Source organism: Arvicola amphibius, chromosome 5, assembly GCF_903992535.2.
Source record: "Arvicola amphibius chromosome 5, mArvAmp1.2, whole genome shotgun sequence".
Taxonomy (NCBI): Eukaryota; Metazoa; Chordata; class Mammalia; order Rodentia; family Cricetidae; genus Arvicola; species Arvicola amphibius.
In genome coordinates, this window is record NC_052051.1 from 97,088,733 (window position 1) to 97,106,321 (window position 17,589).

At 39.6% G+C, this 17,589-nt stretch overlaps 1 protein-coding gene across 1 annotated transcript; it reads left to right on the forward strand.

The window, feature by feature from the left end:
- The first annotated feature begins 978 nt into the window (after positions 1-978).
- On the forward strand, positions 979-17,093 carry LOC119815298 (desmocollin-3-like). Its single transcript, XM_042055155.1, has 10 exons — positions 979-1,137; positions 2,393-2,527; positions 2,919-3,104; positions 7,120-7,379; positions 7,492-7,634; positions 9,330-9,554; positions 12,051-12,275; positions 14,126-14,247; positions 14,566-14,805; positions 16,896-17,093. The coding sequence occupies exons 1-10, from the start codon at positions 979-981 to the stop codon at positions 17,091-17,093; spliced, it is 1,893 nt and encodes a 630-aa protein (XP_041911089.1).
- The last annotated feature ends 496 nt before the right edge of the window (positions 17,094-17,589 follow it).

Below are 17,589 nucleotides of genomic sequence, written 5' to 3' on the forward strand. Positions count from 1 at the left end.
AATGTGATAGTTAGAAAAATTGATTGGTTCACTCAATTCCAGTTATTTCAAGAAGTTTTTTGAATCTTTTGTTATCATTTCTCAATTTGGTCAGCCTGTTTAACCCAGAGCCAAGCATTACTCACTGACGAAGATGAGTCCCATGTACAAATAACTTTGTTGGGACAAGTCCACAGCCGCCAGCATAGCTAGGACAGTGTACCTAGAGTGATTACTACGGCAAGCACAGAAGAGTCAATGGGGTGTGACTCTAAAGCAAAGAGGGGAGGATGGGGGAATCTACAGAAAGGAATGCAAATGAGTACAAAGGTTTTCGTTACCATCATTTAATTTTTTTATGTGGTAAAGTATGGAGTAATACTGTTTTGGTTGCAAAATACCAGATAACAGCAATGTAAGGACAGAGGGATTTAGTCCAAGGGTGTAGTTCATCAGGGCAGGAAGTCATGGTGGCAGGTCCCCTCACAGCAGGAGGAGAGGGAGGGATTCTGCTGCTCCACTCTTCTCCTTCTGTGCTGTCCAGAGCCCGTCTGTGGAGCTGTGCCGCTGCCCACATTTAGGTTGTCTTCCCATCTCAGTCCACCCAAACCAGTAGCTCCCTCACAGACAGACAGACCTGGATGCTTTTTCCATGGAGATTTTAAATTCTATCAGGCTGAGTGTGGAGATTAATCATTACAGCAACAAATGGGGTAGTTGTAAGACATACGATGGCCATTTCTAGTATGTAAAATGGGCATATTAACTAGTTGAAAACAGGGCTTTCCCTCCTCTTACAGATTCACATTGACGAGGCTAAGCAATACGACATAATCAAGACTATAAGACTTGATTATCACCCTTTTAATGGCCCAACCTGATCTGACTTCAGGTTGCAAACAAATGTTATGGGACTCTGTGGGGACAGGTGCTTTGTGCAGAGCAGCATAGGGAGTGAAGACACAAATGTGTAAAGGAGGTAACAGTTTGGGAGTTTAGATGAACAGCACAGGCTACCAGTGTCTCCAAGACTACAAGGTGCCTCACGGGGAGAATGCTGACGCTAGTGAGAAAGGAGGTCACAGAAACAGGAGCCTGAAGGAGGAGAGGAAGACTCCAGAAGTGGAAAGAAGCAAGGAAAGGGGTGGTTGCCAAAGAGTAAAACAGATGTCAACACTAGCGACTGTGTCTCTGACAGATCTCTTCCTGCCCTGCTCAACACTTCTTGTCCAGACGTCGTCTGTAACCTCCTGATGGCCATGTTTAGCAGTCTTCTAGGCTCTATGCTCGGCACATATTAAAGCCTTTTTACCTTGGATTGATGGTTCTCATCTTGGTGTTTGTCATTGGCATATTAATACTCTTTGCTTAGCTTTCTTTTTGCTGTGCCTGTGGAGGCTGCTACTCATCACACCTCAGCTCTTCTCGTCATAACTTCTTCTGCACGATTCTATCCACCTACCTGGAAGGGCGCCAGCCCATCACCACCCTCTGCCATGAGGGATGCACCACACAGTTAGGTGTTACTGCTTCTTGTTATTAGATCTCATTAGGAAATAAAATCCTATGTGTGCAAAATCCTCCAAACAAACAAACAAACAAAAAACCTGTCATGTTCCCAGCCCTCTGCATATTCCTCTGTAATGTTGCTGTCCTTGGAGAGCTGCCTTATTCTGGACTTCCCATGATGGCTGCTTGGGCCTTGTCTATCTACCTATATGACTTGGCCCACTCAACCTCCTTTTTACCTCTTAAGTGGATAACTGATTATCAAATCCTACTCTACTCTAACTCCCAAGTACATTTCATCTCTTTTCCCCTTTGCTATTGTTTTTACTGTCTCAGGTTTGGACCACTTGTCTAATGTAGAGGTATAGGGGCTCCCTACCTGTTCACCATGACACTAGGTTTGGCTACTCTAGACCAGTGGTTCTTAGCTTTCCTAATGCTGTGAGCATTAATACGGTTCCTTATGTTGTGAGGACCCTCAACCATTAAATTATTTCCATTGCAACTTCATAACTGCAGTCTTATTACTATTGTGAATTGTAATGTAAATACCTGTTTTCCCACAGTCTTAGGTAGCCCCTTTGAAAGGGTCATTCGACCCAAAGTGGGTGTGACCCACAGGTTGAGAACCATTGCTCCAGACAATGCTAACATTTTTTTCTGAGTATTTTAAAACTCAAATATCATTACTCTGTACTCTATCTCTGGCTTTTTTGTTTTCTGTTAGAAACTGTCTAAATTCTCAGTATGTCTTTTTGTAAAGTGTTACCTTTCTCTACTAAATTTTAAGAGTATTCCCAAACATAGAAATCAAATAAAAATAAGCAAAAGAATGTGCAACACAGGTTTCATTTATGAATTTAAACAAGTGTCTGAGTCAACTAAATAATTATTTTACTTTCAGGTTGTGGACAAGTACACACTGATAATGAAAGTCCAAGACATGAATGGCCAATTTTTTGGACTGATCAGTACATCAACTTGTATCATAACAGTGCAGGATTCCAACGACAACGCGCCCACGTTCAGACAAAATGCTGTAAGTTCAGAACACACAAATCTATCTTTGTTTTGCCTGTCTTAGTTTTCTAATGTGGTTTATCAAGTTTTTGGCAGGCTTTGAGGCATGTGTTCATGTATGAATAAAACTGAAGTTCAAATAAACTGTACACACATCTACACATACCTTCTGTTTCCAAATGTTATGTTTTATGTTATCTACTCTTGTTGAAGGGCAATGACATCAGTCTACATTGGTGGGAAATAGTCTTTCTCTTACAGTTTCATGAAACAATACTCTCTGTGATCATGCTTTTAGGTAATCTGTGTAAACACCATGATGACAAAATTCTTTTGGAAATTAGGAAACATTTGATTTTGTGAAAGATTTCTATAGTAACTACATCTTTTAATGCTTTCTTTTCCTCCAGTACGAAACCTCTGTGGAGGAGAACTCATATAATGTCGAAATCCTGCGCATCCCTGTGGATGACAAGGATTTGGTTAAGAGTCCCAACTGGAAGGCAAATTTTACCATCTTAAAAGGGAATGAAAATGGACGCTTCAAAATCACAACAGACCCAGCGACTAATGAGGGTGTTCTGTGTGTTGTGAAGGTAAAGAGATAAAGAATAGGAACTTTGTGCCACTTAGTGGCTTCATCAACTAGACAGTTTCGGATCCTCTACTAGCCAAGTTGGTTAGTCTGATGGCTCCCATGTGACTCCTCTTTCTCTTTTCTCCTGTGTATGCCAGAATACTGCTAATTTTAAAGATCTCCACCTCTGAGGCACCCGTCCCACATTTTCTTTACAACTCACATCCTTGGGCCTTGCTCTGTGTTTATAAGAGATACACAGGGTTTTGTTTTTTTTTTCAAAAATGTATGTTTCTGTGTCCGTTTGCCACTTATGTTCTTTAGTAGGTATTCCCAGTGTAACTTAGAAGCCCCATATTCTTCTCATTACCTCTAGGATATATGCCTGTTATCTTATCCCTAATAGGCAATACCTCGGGTGAATCCAGTATTACATAAAAAAGAACCCTATGGGTGTATTTTATTGCATATATTGCTATCTGATTGCATGTTATATTCTTGGTCTCAAACTGTAAGGGCAGAAAGGCCTCAAATAAAAAGATAATTGTGTCCTGTAGGTGGGTATTATGTCTCTTCACTGAGTAAGGGCTTCTTATCTATTGATGAGAATATAGTGTAATCTTGCTGGTTTTAGTTGTTTTCCTATGTGAGAGTTCTAAGGGGTTATATGTCAAGACCTGGAAGGTTCTGTCTACATGGGAACAGTCCGATATGCAATCTCAGACGCCTATTTTTGTATGTCTCTGCTTTCCCGCTGGTTCACATTCGCTAAATTTCCGATATACAGAGTACAAAATTGTCTTCCCAGCAAACCTTACATGTATTTATTTCCATTATCTATAACATGACAGTCTCAATTATATTTATAACTATGTGTGTAAAAACATAGAATTTTAGATTGGGCATAATTTATATTACTACATTTAGTGAATACATTTAGTAGCAAAAAATAAACAGTAGTTATGAACTGTGCATATTGTCATGACAGGCAATGGGTGAGATTTTTTAAAGTATAACTTAATTTTAGATGTTGCTTCTCCTTTAGGACGAGGTATTACTATCCCCAATTCATAGTAATAGTAATGGATAATGATGAAATAAGCAACCTTATGGTGATGGAGGAAAATCAGTTCCTGAAAGGCAACTGTAGCAATTATCTATCTTAGAGTGAAAATCTAGTTTATAATGTTCCCACATAGGTGATCTTTCCATGACAACATATCCCAGTAATTTTACGGAGCAGAGTGGTCACATCCTGGTGACTACTTGCCCTCTCTACTCACAGAGCCCAGTTATATTTCCAGTCGGTATATGGCTAAATAACCAACACTGACAGTAAATTGCTATTTACCAAGTAACAGGCATAGCGAGTGCTTACCTTCAACTATCTCATTAATTGGCTTAAATGAGAACAGAGTATTTGCTATTCAATTTAAGAATCAATAAATTTCTTACTTTAATTTGACTTTAATAAGTAGACTATTCATAAATTTAGTTTAAAACTGCGCACAGACATGCAAGCATGCACATCTGCATACACACATGCACATATGCCTAAGCAGTCTTACTCACCTGTGGTAATTTGAACAAGGTCGCCCTGTGATCATAATATATTGTATGAAAAAACTATTTTATATATATGTATATATACATATATTTTCATGTATGTGTGTATGTATGTATCCCTACCCAAAAGGGGAAAAAAAGAAATGAGGTAGTGATCTGATTATACTGAAAGAACGCTTCATTTCCAATACCTCATTTTGCATCGTTCACCAGGATCACATACTAGAGATATACTTTAATCCTTCTTCAGTACCTGGAAGGGAAGAATAACTGGTAGACTGAATCAAGAATTACTTGGGTATATTTCTCTTAGTTGTCTAGGGCTTGCCAGTTTGTTTTGATCCATATAACTTTGAGTGGAAAAGGTACAGATCTTGGTGATTTTTATATGGAAGGTCATGAATTCTACCTCAAAGATTTTCTAGGGAGTTTGTTAGCACTTCTATGCACATGTGGGATGTTTATGAATAAATTTTTAGTGTAATGAAGCAAACACATGCCTTAATGTGGAGAGAGCTTGTATTCCTTACCTCATTGACTTTGAGCCTATAGAGCTGGCCCAGGAAGGTATTGTAAGGCTGTAGGAAGCTGCTCTGGACCCATACAGCTGCATTCAACCAGAAGTGTAATGGTTACCTGCATGCCCTTCACTTCCTCATTGCCCGAAGTTGTCCTTGTTCCTGTATGGCCACCCCAGCATATGATTTATGAAATTGTCCTTGGTAGCATCAAACAAATGGATCTTCATACTTCTTGCTTCCTGAGATAATCATGAAAAATATTTTCATATACATGCTATAGTGCTAAGATTCATCAACATTTTTGACATTTTAGAAGATGTTTCTCACCCTATTGATATCTAGGTGCAAGGGCAGTATGAAAACAATTTTATATATATATATATATATATATATATATATATATATATATATATATATGGATGTATGTATCTAGTTCCCCAGGAACTAGAATTATAGGTGGTTAGCTGTGAGTTGCCTGTCAAGGATGCTGATCCTTTGGAACAGCATGAAGCACTCTGAAACAACAAGCCATATCTCTAGTTCCTCATGTGTACGTTTCGATTTTGTTTAATATTCAGCAAGCTGCTATTTTCATCAGTAGAAAGGCAGTCAGAGAAAACTTCTTGTGATTTCCTTTACAGTAGAATGGAAAATAGTTGTTTTATGGATTTTGTTGGATTTTTCTGTTTAAGAAACACTTATAACCAAGGAACTGATTAAAATATTTCTGGAGGCTGATGAACTGAATTAATTGATTTAGTTATGTAAGGAAATGATCTGAGGCCAAGCCACCTGGCTTCAAGCTCTTGCCCAAATGAAATCTTTTGACTTTAGGAAGACCAGCTTCTCTTCCTATTCTCCAGATTGCTTCTATGTAAAATGGGGGTAATAGGAACTTCTGCTGAACAGGAACGGGGTAATAGGGATTCCTGTTGTACACAGGTGTGAGGACTCTGAATTTACACTGCCTGCTTAAAGCTGGGTCGTATGTGAGGGGTGATCACTATGGAGCTTGTCATGTTGATAGTCTTCCGCATTTCGGTTGTGAGAAGTACTTGTGATAAGTGAGAGACAGTGATAAAGTACCATTCTTAAACTGTCACGAGTGTCCTTTTTATAGCAGGAGGTAGTGTTACATCATTCCAGAAGGAATCTTGACAAACTGAAGTGGATTCCTAAGAAGAAATGAGATTCTGGGTACATTTCACTTAAAGAAAAGACAGACTAGGGACGGCTCAATTAGATGTCTTGTGTGAGGGTAGAGATGGCTCTGTTAGATGTCTTGTATGAGGGGACTTGAAACATATATTGGAAGCTGAGTGAGGGCACAACACCAGTATTCCTGAGCTTTCAAGGCTGAGAAAGGATCATCACCAAAGGTTTAAGCCAGCAGGCTGAGCAAGGCAGTGAGTTCCAAGGCTGGCCTGGGCTGCAGAGTGAAACTTCGTTTGAATAACACAGAAGAAAATAAGCAAACAGCAACTGAAACAAACCAACCAGGTTCCCAGAACCCCACAAAAAGGAAACAGACATTTAGAGTATCCACCAGTCAGAACGTAAATGAAATATTTTTACCTTTTGGAATTTGTTGAAGTTACTATACAATTTTGCAAGGTTTGTCAAAGACCAGGGTCAGCCTGTTAGACTTTGACATAATTCTGCAATACTTTCAGGCTGAGAATAATTTTCTTTAAAAGAGTGAAAGAATAGATGAGGGATTTCTTCCCCATGGCTCTGTAAATTCACCTGTGGAGACTTTGGAGGTGACCCTTGGTAAAGGACAGTTAGCTCAGGATCACAGGTCTATCAAGGAAGAAAAATCACCATTAACAAAATGTGAGCATGAATTTGTTATGCAGTCCAGGCCATAATGATAGCAGTGCCCAGCTGCTTGCAGTACCAGATGTTCTCCACACGGAGCTGACACGCATATTCTTTATTTTAAAGCCCCTGGATTATGAAGAAAATCGTCAGGTGACCCTAGAGATCGGAGTGAACAACGAAGCTCCATTTATCAGAGATGTTGCAAGCCGAGTACCCACCATGAACCGGGCCTTGGTTACAGTTCATGTGAGGGATCAGGATGAAGGGCCAGAATGCAAACCCCCTGAACAATATGTGCGGATCAAAGAAAACTCAGCCTTGGGGTCCAAGATCAATGGCTATAAGGCCTACGATCCTGAAACCAAGAACAGCAATGGCTTAAGGTATACAAATCTGGGAGCCATGGGCTAATGCAGTTGTTGTAATTGAAACAGGTGGCTTATTTTGAGACGTATTCTGATGCCAAAGACTTACAAAATTTCATTTTATTAACAGATACAAAAAATTGCAGGATCCTAAAGAATGGGTCAGCATTGAAGAAGTTTCAGGTCTGCTGACAATATCAAAAACCCTAGACAGAGAATCCATGGCTCCAAGAAATGACTTGTATAATATTACGGTCATGGCAATAGACCAAGGTAACAAAGTTTTAATTTAGTATTTTATAATAGAATGGAAGAATAAGTTGTAATTGTTCTTGTGCAGAGTTAATCTTGTGGTAACTATACATAATTCTTGATAATTACCTTGTGCAAGCTCTCTTCTTGTTCTACAGGATGACTTTGTAAGAAGATACCATTTATTTCTGGTTTTGTTTGTTTGGTTTGTTTCTTGATAAGGGGGTATTATGTAACCAAAGCTGCTTTTGAATTCACAGTGTAGCCAAGGATGACCTTTATTTTTCCTGATTTCCGGCCTTAGCATCCTGAATGCTATGATTTCAGACTTGCACCCCACACTCAGAAAGATGCTTTTGTTGTTGTCATAATCTTACTCTGTAGCCCAAGATGGCCTCAAGCCCACTCAAGCTGCTCTTGAAGTTGTGGCAGCTCTCCTCCTTAGCTTATTCTGTGCTGGGTTTATAAAGTGTGAGCCATCATCCTCAATGAAATAACACATCTCCTATTTATCTTTATATTCCATCTGCAGGAACTTAGTTCTTGCACAGTTTGTGGTAAAGGGCAGTGATCAAATCTAACCTTATAAGACTATGCAACTGTCTCCTCAGACTCCTCCACATAGCTCTGTGTCACTTTACCTACAGGTTTTTACTCATTCAGGTGATTGCTAAATGCTTCTAAACTTGAATTCTGGTTTTAAAGTAAATTTCCTCTACCTGTGGCTTTAATTTTAATAACAATAATTTCAATATGTAGATGTTACCTTGTACCCCTTTAAATAGAATATTTGGTTGTGACCCCTGGGTGTAACATTCTAAAACCTCCTTACATGTTTGAATGTGTCCTGGAATTAGAATAATATTTCTATAACCACTTTATCATGGCTCATTAACATTCATAAACCCAAGGAAAGAGAACTTGCAATTCAACATTTGTTTCTATATATATTAATTCAGGCAAAAATGTTTGTTGAAACTTGTATCTGCTATTATCAGCAGCAGGAACCATATTAGATAATCTTAGCTTTAATTCATTTGTATTCTTATTTGCTATTCATCTAATAACCAAAGATTATGTTTTCAGGAAAAATAGATTCAAGTTGTACCACTCATGAGTATTTACCCTCAGGACTTTAAGTCAACATACCACAAGGCAACCCATGTATCCATGTTCATTGTTGCCCAGTAACAGGGAAATAGAAACAGTTTAGATGGCCATCAAGGAAAAATAGATAAAGAAAACATGGTAATACACACATTGGATTTCATGTCTCTGTAAAGAAAAACGAAGTCGCAACATTTGCAGGTAATGGATACAACTGGAAATCATTTTAAGAGAAACAAGCTAGACTCAGAAAAACACACAACACATGTTTTCTCTCGTTTATAGGACCTAAACTTAAAATTATATATTTGTATATGTATAAAAATAGAGATTGAGTAAGGCTCTGGTGGCACTCGGGAGGCAGAGGCAGGCAGATCTCTGTAAGTTTGAGGCCGGCTTGGTCTACAGTGCAAGTTCCAGGATGGGCTCCAAAGCTACACAGGGAAACCTTGTCTTGAAAAACCAAAATAAATAAATAAATAAATAAATAAATAAATAAATAAATAAATAAAATAAAAATAGAGAAGAGATTGAAATTTTTTTTCCTCATCGGAGACTCTAAAACAAGGACATGAGAACTGTACTCAGCCTTATCCCTTCCCTTCCCAGAGGGTAAATCCTGCACAGGGACACTTGCAGTGAACATCGAGGATGTGAATGACAATGCTCCAGAGATTCTTCAAGATTATCTTGTCATCTGCAAGCCGAAGATGGGGTATACGGACATTTCGGCTGTCGATCCTGATGAGCCTGTCCATGGCCCTCCCTTTCAGTTCAACTTGGCAAGCTCTTCTCCCGAAGTCAACAGAATCTGGACCCTCAACCCAGTTAATGGTATTCCAGAAAAATAATGATTCATATGATTTGATGTAGCAGATTAACTACATCAGGGGCTGCATATTAATTTACATGAAGTACAATGCGAAAGTTTAGGATAGTAAATAGCCTTTTCCAATGTATGTGCATGTATTAGTGTATGTATGTGTGCATCTCTCTCTGTAGTGTCTGTGTGTATGTGTCTCAGTGTGTATGCATGTGCATGCGCACACCATGGGTGTGCATATCAATAGAGGCTAAAAGAGGGTGCCATATTGTCACATTCCCTGTAGCTGGAGTTACAGAAGTTGTGAGCTGTCCAATATAAGTGCTGGGAACTAAACTCTGGCCCCCAGGAAAAGCAGTAAGTTTTCTCAACCATTGAGCTATCTCTCCAACTTCTGATGCCATATTTTTTTCCTGCTACTAAGTTTATGTACGCTGTCCTTTCTACCTAGAAAAATCACCTTCACTGTGTCTTGGTTTCATACTAACATAACTGAACGTGTTACTTACTATTGGTCGGAGAAGCTGCAGACCCTGAGTGTTTGCATAGGGATGAGTCAGGCAGGCACTACCTCAGCTCAGATGCTCGACCTCTGAGAACTCACCTCAGAAATATAAGGAAGGCCCTGGGACCTGTTGCATCGCGTGTTATAACACCCCATACCTTGTATGACTGCTGGTTATCAACTCTCCTTGCTCACAGCGTTCATAATCCATATTCTCACTTTCAGCACTGAGCCCAGTGCCTGGCAGAAAATAATTACTTAAAAAGTGTTTGCTTAGGTAATGTTTTGATTAAAAAAACATGCATATAGGCAAAAATTACAATAGGGAAATGAGTAATTTGGTAGCATCTTGGTTTAAAAGTCTTTCTCAGGAATGCTGAGTGTTTGGGGATTAGGAAGGGTGAAGTTAGGTGGTGGTGAGTCTTGTGTCCCAAGCTGAGGAGACTGATCTTTGTATGGTAGGTGACAGTGGAGTATGCCTTGGGACTGTGGAAAGAAGGTCATTCTTTGTCCAGATGTATGTCTTGTACAGATGACAGTGGTGTCAGGAGATAGTTAGAAGAGGGCAGAGCTGACTGATAAGGAAAACACAAGGTTGTTGAACCACTGTGATGTATGTCATAGCTATGGCTTGGCCAGCGGTCTTGGAAAGGTCAGTGATTGCCCCATCTTTCCTCAGACACTGCTGATGCTGAAGTGTTCCAATATAATCCAAGGCCCATTTGCAGTCCTCTAGCAAGCGTTCAGGTCCAAGGTACAGCCCAAATCCCAAAGCTCTACCAGACATTTAACCTGTAGAAATTCCAGGTGCTTCCTGGGCTATGTTTTATGCCACTGTGACATTGTTTTTGTCTATTATAGAAGCCCAAGGATGTTATAATTGCCGCTAAACATCTATAGAGCTTCTGTTAATTAAGAATAACATTATGCAAATAATCTATCAAGACAATTGTGGCATGTTGACTATCATAGTTAATAAAAAATGAAGTATTATGATGCAAATGGTTATATTTTTATAGGAGAAAATAGCATAATTAGCTCTGGTAGGGAGATTATTTCCACACAAGGCATTAATCATATAGGAAGTACTATGCCCTTTGAAACATTGCATTTTCCAGAGGATTCATGGACAGACAACAGAAGGTAAATGGCTTAGAGTGTGAAAACTGAGAATGTTTTCTGTGTATCTTCAGGTATAGATTCTTAAATAGCATATGGGCTGGAATTGGGGAAAAATTTTGACCTTCTACATTAAGAGCCAACCTATTGTTCTTATTCTGTATTGATCAGGGGAAATTATTGCTGGAATGTTGTTAGATCAATATTCTATGTCTGACTGCTATTGTTAAATTTTATTATTACTATATAGCTTGGGCTAGCCTAAAATTCATTGGCCCCTTCTGGCCTCCTTAGTTGCACATGCTAGGAATTCAGGTGTGCATTTCTTACCTGGATCTAAAAAAAAATTATTCATTAAGGCTTTCTTTAATAGAACTACAAGGAGAAATATGTCTAAGGTAATATTAGTTCTTGAAAGAGTGAAAGGCATTAAGGCAGTTTCCTTTGCATTTATTTTTAATTTGGCAGGTGGGTGTTTTACAATAAGAATGGCGGAACAGATTCTAAGGCAAGAAAAGGTCATCATTAAAAATAACGATAGACTAGCAAGAGTTCAGTCTGTAAAGCGACTGTCACGCAAGCGCGAGGACCCAGTTCAGTCCTCAGAACCCATATGAGCAATCAGGGTAGGGGAGTACCAGTCTGCAATCCTAGTCCTGGTGCTGGGGAGGAGACGGGGATCCCCAGGCATGGTGGCCAGCGGGCCTAGCATAACCTGCCCGCGCTCGGCAATGGAAGTGCCTAACTCAAAAATCAAGGTGGTCAGTTCCTGGGGAATGATATCTGAGGTTTTTATGGGATCTTGAAATGTGAGCACATAGATGTTCACATCTCTCCACGGGAAATCAATCAATCAAAGTGAAGTCTGTTTATTTTCTTAAAGATACAGCTGCCCGCTTATCCTACCGGAAAAACGCTGAAGTTCAAGAATACGCCGTTCCCATCACTGTACAAGACAGAGCAGGCCAATCCACAACCAAAGTCTTGCGAGTTAACCTGTGTGATTGTACTCATCCGAGCCAATGTACGGCCAGGTCAAGGAGTGTAGGGGTCTCCTTGGGGAAGTGGGCCATCCTTGCCATCCTCTTGGGCATCGCACTGTTGTTTTGTAAGTACTTTCACCCACTTGAAGTTAAAATGCAAAAGTAAAAGATTTGAGTATCGAAGAGGCTCTTGAAAAGTCCCTCGAGTGAGTTCCTTTTACAAGTTGCCCTGTATTCTGGGGTAGCTGAGTTGTGCTTGGATAGTCACCCTTTGAAGAAACATGATCCTTTCTGAGATACATTTCACTCTTGGACAGATTGTTAAAAAGTCTTTACTTTGTTTAATTCTGCTTCCCTTTTCTCATTTAAAGGGACAGTGGTAGTAACTTACTCTAACTCAGTTAATAGTTGATTGAGCCAATTGATATGAAATTGTTAGATTAGAACATTCTAAATTTCGAACATACATTTATTATTTTTTTATTGACCCAATGAAATAACTGTATCTTGAAAGACTATTAAATTTCAGAAGATGGTATACTAGGTAGGATTCATTGCAGAGCTAAATAGACAAAAACAAACAACAAAATAGAACCCAAAAATTCAACAACCACCAAAAAAATTATTTTTGACAGGAGGAAAAAGTAGGAGTCCAGTAGGTAGACTCATTCATGCTGCTGTGCATGTGTGAGGTTGTCGGTCCTGGTGGCCACACGTTTCAAGATGGTAGATCACTAGGTCATGCCTACATGGCATGATTTTGGGGAGTCAGCAGTGTTGGCACAGCCAGGGAGAATTCAGATGGAGGCAAAAGTCAAGGCAAAGGCTGTATGGTGAGGTTATATCTGGAGAAGTCAAACAATGGCATGGAGACTCCTGTGTCTAGACAGAAATAGGTGAGGTCAAGGGGATCAGAAAATGCAGCCGGAAGGTAGTGTGGAGAGGGGAAGGAGGCACGGCCATCCTTTCAAGGGACAGATGGTACACATTTCCAGAGCTGTCTGGGCCAGCTGAAATCTGTGATATCTGTAATAGGAAGGCCGTTGCTCAGAATATGGGAGCGAATGGCACAGCTGTGTTCCCTCAGCACTTAAATCTGAAGGCTAAAATTTGAATTTCCTGTAATTTGGTGTTTGTACTTTTCTTTTGGTTTGGTTTTGTTGCTGTTTTGTTTGCTTTTGAGACAGGATCTCACTATGAAGTTCTAACTGCCCTGGAACTCACTATATAGACTAGACTGGTCTTGAACTCACAAGATCTGTCTGCCTCTGCCTCCCTCTGCCTCCCGAGTTCTGGGGTTAAAGACAACTACAACTGTGCTCAGGTTCCTATAATTTTAATATCATGAATTATTCCTACTTTTGTTTATTTCTCTTTCATTAACTTAAAGGCTTAAAATCTTAGGTCATGGGTTATACTAAAACATATAGTGAGATGGAATTGTAGCCTTGATTTGACAATGTGCAAGCAGGTCTTCCGAATCACTGCAAATCGCGGCTATTACTGTTGCTTTAGTGATCACATTATTCTAATTCTCCTATTATTACCATGTAGGATGAAATTCTAAGTAAGATACAAAATATGCTTAATTATGTTTATTGGAGACAAATCTGTTCTGAGAAAAAGTCTTTTTTTATTTTCCAATTGAAAAACTGATATTTTGGGAATCAGTAAATATCTTTAGTGTTTGACTTAAATAAATGTTAGACACCTTTTATTTGCCCCGTCTGTCCCAATACTTTTAAGATCTACAATTGAACTCATGATTCTAAACACTCTCCCATGTGATTATTGCACATTTCAGACTGTGCCTGCAGACCTAGCAAGACTAGGATAATTTGATCCAGGCAGAGTTAATATTCTCATTGTTTTCTTGTGGCCCAAGTCATAAGCAATAAAGAATGGTTATTTCTGTATGTAGGGCAAATGAAGTATGTCCTTTTAAAACTTTACTTCTTCTTCTATTTTTACTTAGCGGTACTGCTAACTTTAGTATGTAGCGTTGTCACTGCCCGGAAAGGAAAACATTTTCCTGAAGATTTAGCACAGCAAAACTTAATTATATCAAACACTGAAGCACCTGGAGATGACAGGGTGGTAAGTAACTTCCTTGGTGAATAATTATTCCTATAGTTTTAAAATGGATCCCTGTGAAGTTCTTTAGGAGTCAATTTATATTTGTAAGTAGTTGGAATCTTGTAAATTGTAAGTTGACTTGGGACTCTCAGTGTCCCAGCCGTTACGGAGTGGTACTTATTGAAGTTTACCTTGCAGTTCTATTTTTCCACTCTTTGTTGTATTAATTCAAACTTAGTCTATGTTGGGAATGATTACAACAGTAATCACTCTGACTGCTTTCTGCAACGTGTGACATTCTTTGAGCCCCTACTTTTGTCTTGTTTTATTATAATGAAGTGCTCTGCCAACGGATTCACCACCCAGACTGCCAACAACTCCAGCCAAGGCTTCTGTGGCACAATGAGAAACGGTGGGCAGGAGACATATGAGATGAAAGGACACCAGACCTTAGACTCCTGCCGCATGGGCGGCCATCACCACACCCTGGATCCCGGCAGAGGAGGACACCTGGAGACTGACAACTGCAGATGCACTTACTCCGAGTGGCAGAGTTTCACGCAGCCCCGACTTGGTGAAGTGAGTGTCCTTAGAGGGTTTCCTTTGAAGTAGGGAACAATGGGACACTGATAATGTAAATTTCCAGAAGCTGCTTTGCCAGTGTTTCATGTGTCTTTTCTTGTGAGGTCTTAGTCATTTTTTAAAAAATGCCTTGATTTTGTTACATTTAATCTTTCGATATTTTGATCCCTCTGTCGCATTCACTCAGTTTCTAGAATCTTATGAGAACCAGGGACTTCTGATATCTGCCTGTAAAGACTCACTTTTTGGTGTACAACTGTCTTATAAACCCCTTTGAGAAGACTGTGAAGATAAATTCTAGTTCCTCAAAAATACATTATTTACTAAATCAAACTTGTACTTTGCTATGAAAACATAAATATCTGAATGCAGTTTTAGGTTAGATATTAACATGCTTTACTTAGGCCATAGATTAACTTTTTAAAATTATTTTATTTTTCTGCTGTATTCTAAATGGACTAGCTATTGTTGTGCATATTTATAGGGTGTGGTGAGTGGCCACATAGCTATGCAGTGTAGAATGGCTAAAGAACCCAGTGAGTAAGGACATTTGAAATTTACTCTTAGTAATTTTGAAACATAGAAAACACTATCATATGATTCTTTTCAACATACAAAGCATACCATGAAAATATGAAGTGTGTCATCTAGAGAGGGCAGTGCTGCGAAAGAAAGGGGTAAATGAGCGACTTGGTCTACACCAACACTGGAAAGCTTTTAGAAATGCTAATGCCCTTGCTTCATTCTGGAAGATTCTAGTTTCACTGAAGTGTGTGCGTGTACACAGCATCTCACATGTGATTTGTATGTGGGGCCAGGGTAGGGGATCCTGTTTGAGCATTCTTTTTTTTTTTTTTTTTTGATTTTTCGAGACAGGGTTTTTCTGTGGCTTTGGAGCCTGTCCTGGAACTAGCTCTTGTAGACCAGGCTGGCCTCGAACTCACAGAGATCCACTTGCCTCTGCCTCCCGAGTGCTGGGATTAAAGGCGTGCACCACCACCGCCCGGCTAATAAATCCTGTTTGAGCATTCTTGCTGGCACTGATTCCATGTCTTTACCAGAGGGCACTGGTGTCTTTGGAGCAAACACTGTAGCAGACGCCTTTAGTTCTGGGATGGACAGAACACGAGCAATATTCTAGAAGAGGGCTTTCAGTTATTGCATGTCTGCAGCATTTGTTTGTTTTATTCGTCTTATTCAAGTGGTTTCATGTTTTAGATTTGCAGCCTGTATGCATGTAAGATCATGCTAGCAGTCAGAACTCCAGATACTCCCTAAGGGACACCCTGTAATGGGAGGTGTGGGTGGCAGCTGGCCAGAGCTGAGGGCTAGGGGAGGACTGCTCTACAGGTCAGCAGAGGGAGTCTTGCCCTTTGGCAGACAGGTCAGCGGGACCCTGCACGGAGTGCAGAGGTGTGCCTGCTTCCGCGTGTCTGCCCAAAGCCTGGATGCTTTATATTGAAAGTATGGTTTCTGCAGTGTGTGTTAAGCTGATGATTTTAGTTTTAGTGGTTTTTCTGGGGATATATCTCTGGCTTTTGGCTACTTTGGAGTGCAGTAATTTTTTTAAGTGTATTGCACACAATAGAGGTTGAGTTTATATCCAGTGTACACTGCTGGACATAAGAAGCAGGCCTTCAAGCACTGAATTTTCATCATTAGTTTCCAAAATAACAAAGTGACATTGGAGGAGAATGTAATTTAAAGTGACATAAGTTAGTAAACTAAAGTTACTCAAAACTAGGACCATTTGATAGCCACTTGGCATTTTGTCTCCATTTCGTGAACTGACCTCAAATATAGACATAACATCTGGGGATAAATATATCTCATGACGACTTAAATGTATGTAGATATAACAGTTGTAAACCTGTTTTTTTATTTTTGGGGATTATTAAAAATGCAAACTATACTGATTTATGATATGGCTGTAATATAGACCAATCATGTGCATTTTTTGTGTGTAGGACTCCATTAGAGGACACACTGGTTAAAAATTAAACATAAAAGGTAAATAAAATAATTTTTCTGTTCATAATTGAAGTTGTTTAAAGAAATAATACAATCCTGTTTTTTGGACTTTACAGAAATTGCACGTGTGTAATCAGAACGAAGAACACATCCCATCCCAAGACTACGTCCTCACCTATAACTACGAAGGCAGGGGATCTCCAGCAGGTTCTGTAGGCTGCTGCAGCGAAAGGCAGGAAGAAGAGGGACTGGACTTTTTAAACAACTTGGAACCCAAATTTCTTACATTGGCAGAAACATGCACAAAGAGATAATGCCAACGGGTTACAATCAGACACGGCCTCCGCAGTTGTCCCCGACATTTGAAACGAAGAGACTGTAAAATAGAGTTTTTACTCACTCAAAATGCTCTGGAGTTATGCTGGCTTGTGATATTTTGACTTTAGTCTAGTGTGAAATTGACACATATTCAGGAGAAACTGTTTGAGGGGTTTTGATCTTTTTTAGACTGGCTGTGTGCTGAGTTTAATCTTCCCGCCACGCGCAACAGGGCAGTGAGCTGCAGTTCCCAGTCTGCCACAGGTCCTGACCCTTGTAGTCCACTGTTCACGCATCTCCACTGAGAGTTCCTATATTACAGCTGCATCGTGAGCCAAGGAGTGTGTGTACATATAATGAATCTTTCTACATTTTACAGTCTTTCCCCTAGTAATTTGCACTGTTAAAGTGGTTTGTTGCTGACCGCTTTTCTAAAAGCACAGGTATTAAAATAGAGAAGCAGCAAAGCTGACTCTTTAGTACTGGAGTCAG

Coding starts and splice junctions, on each gene's coding strand:
- LOC119815298 (XM_042055155.1), top strand. CDS start 979: ATGAACAGCACAGGCTACCAGTGTCTCCAAGACTACAAGGTGCCTCAC. Junction 1,138..2,392: donor AAAGGGGTGGTTGCCAAAGA/GTAAAACAGATG, acceptor TTTTACTTTCAG/GTTGTGGACAAGTACACACT. Junction 14,806..16,895: donor CGCAGCCCCGACTTGGTGAA/GTGAGTGTCCTT, acceptor TGGACTTTACAG/AAATTGCACGTGTGTAATCA.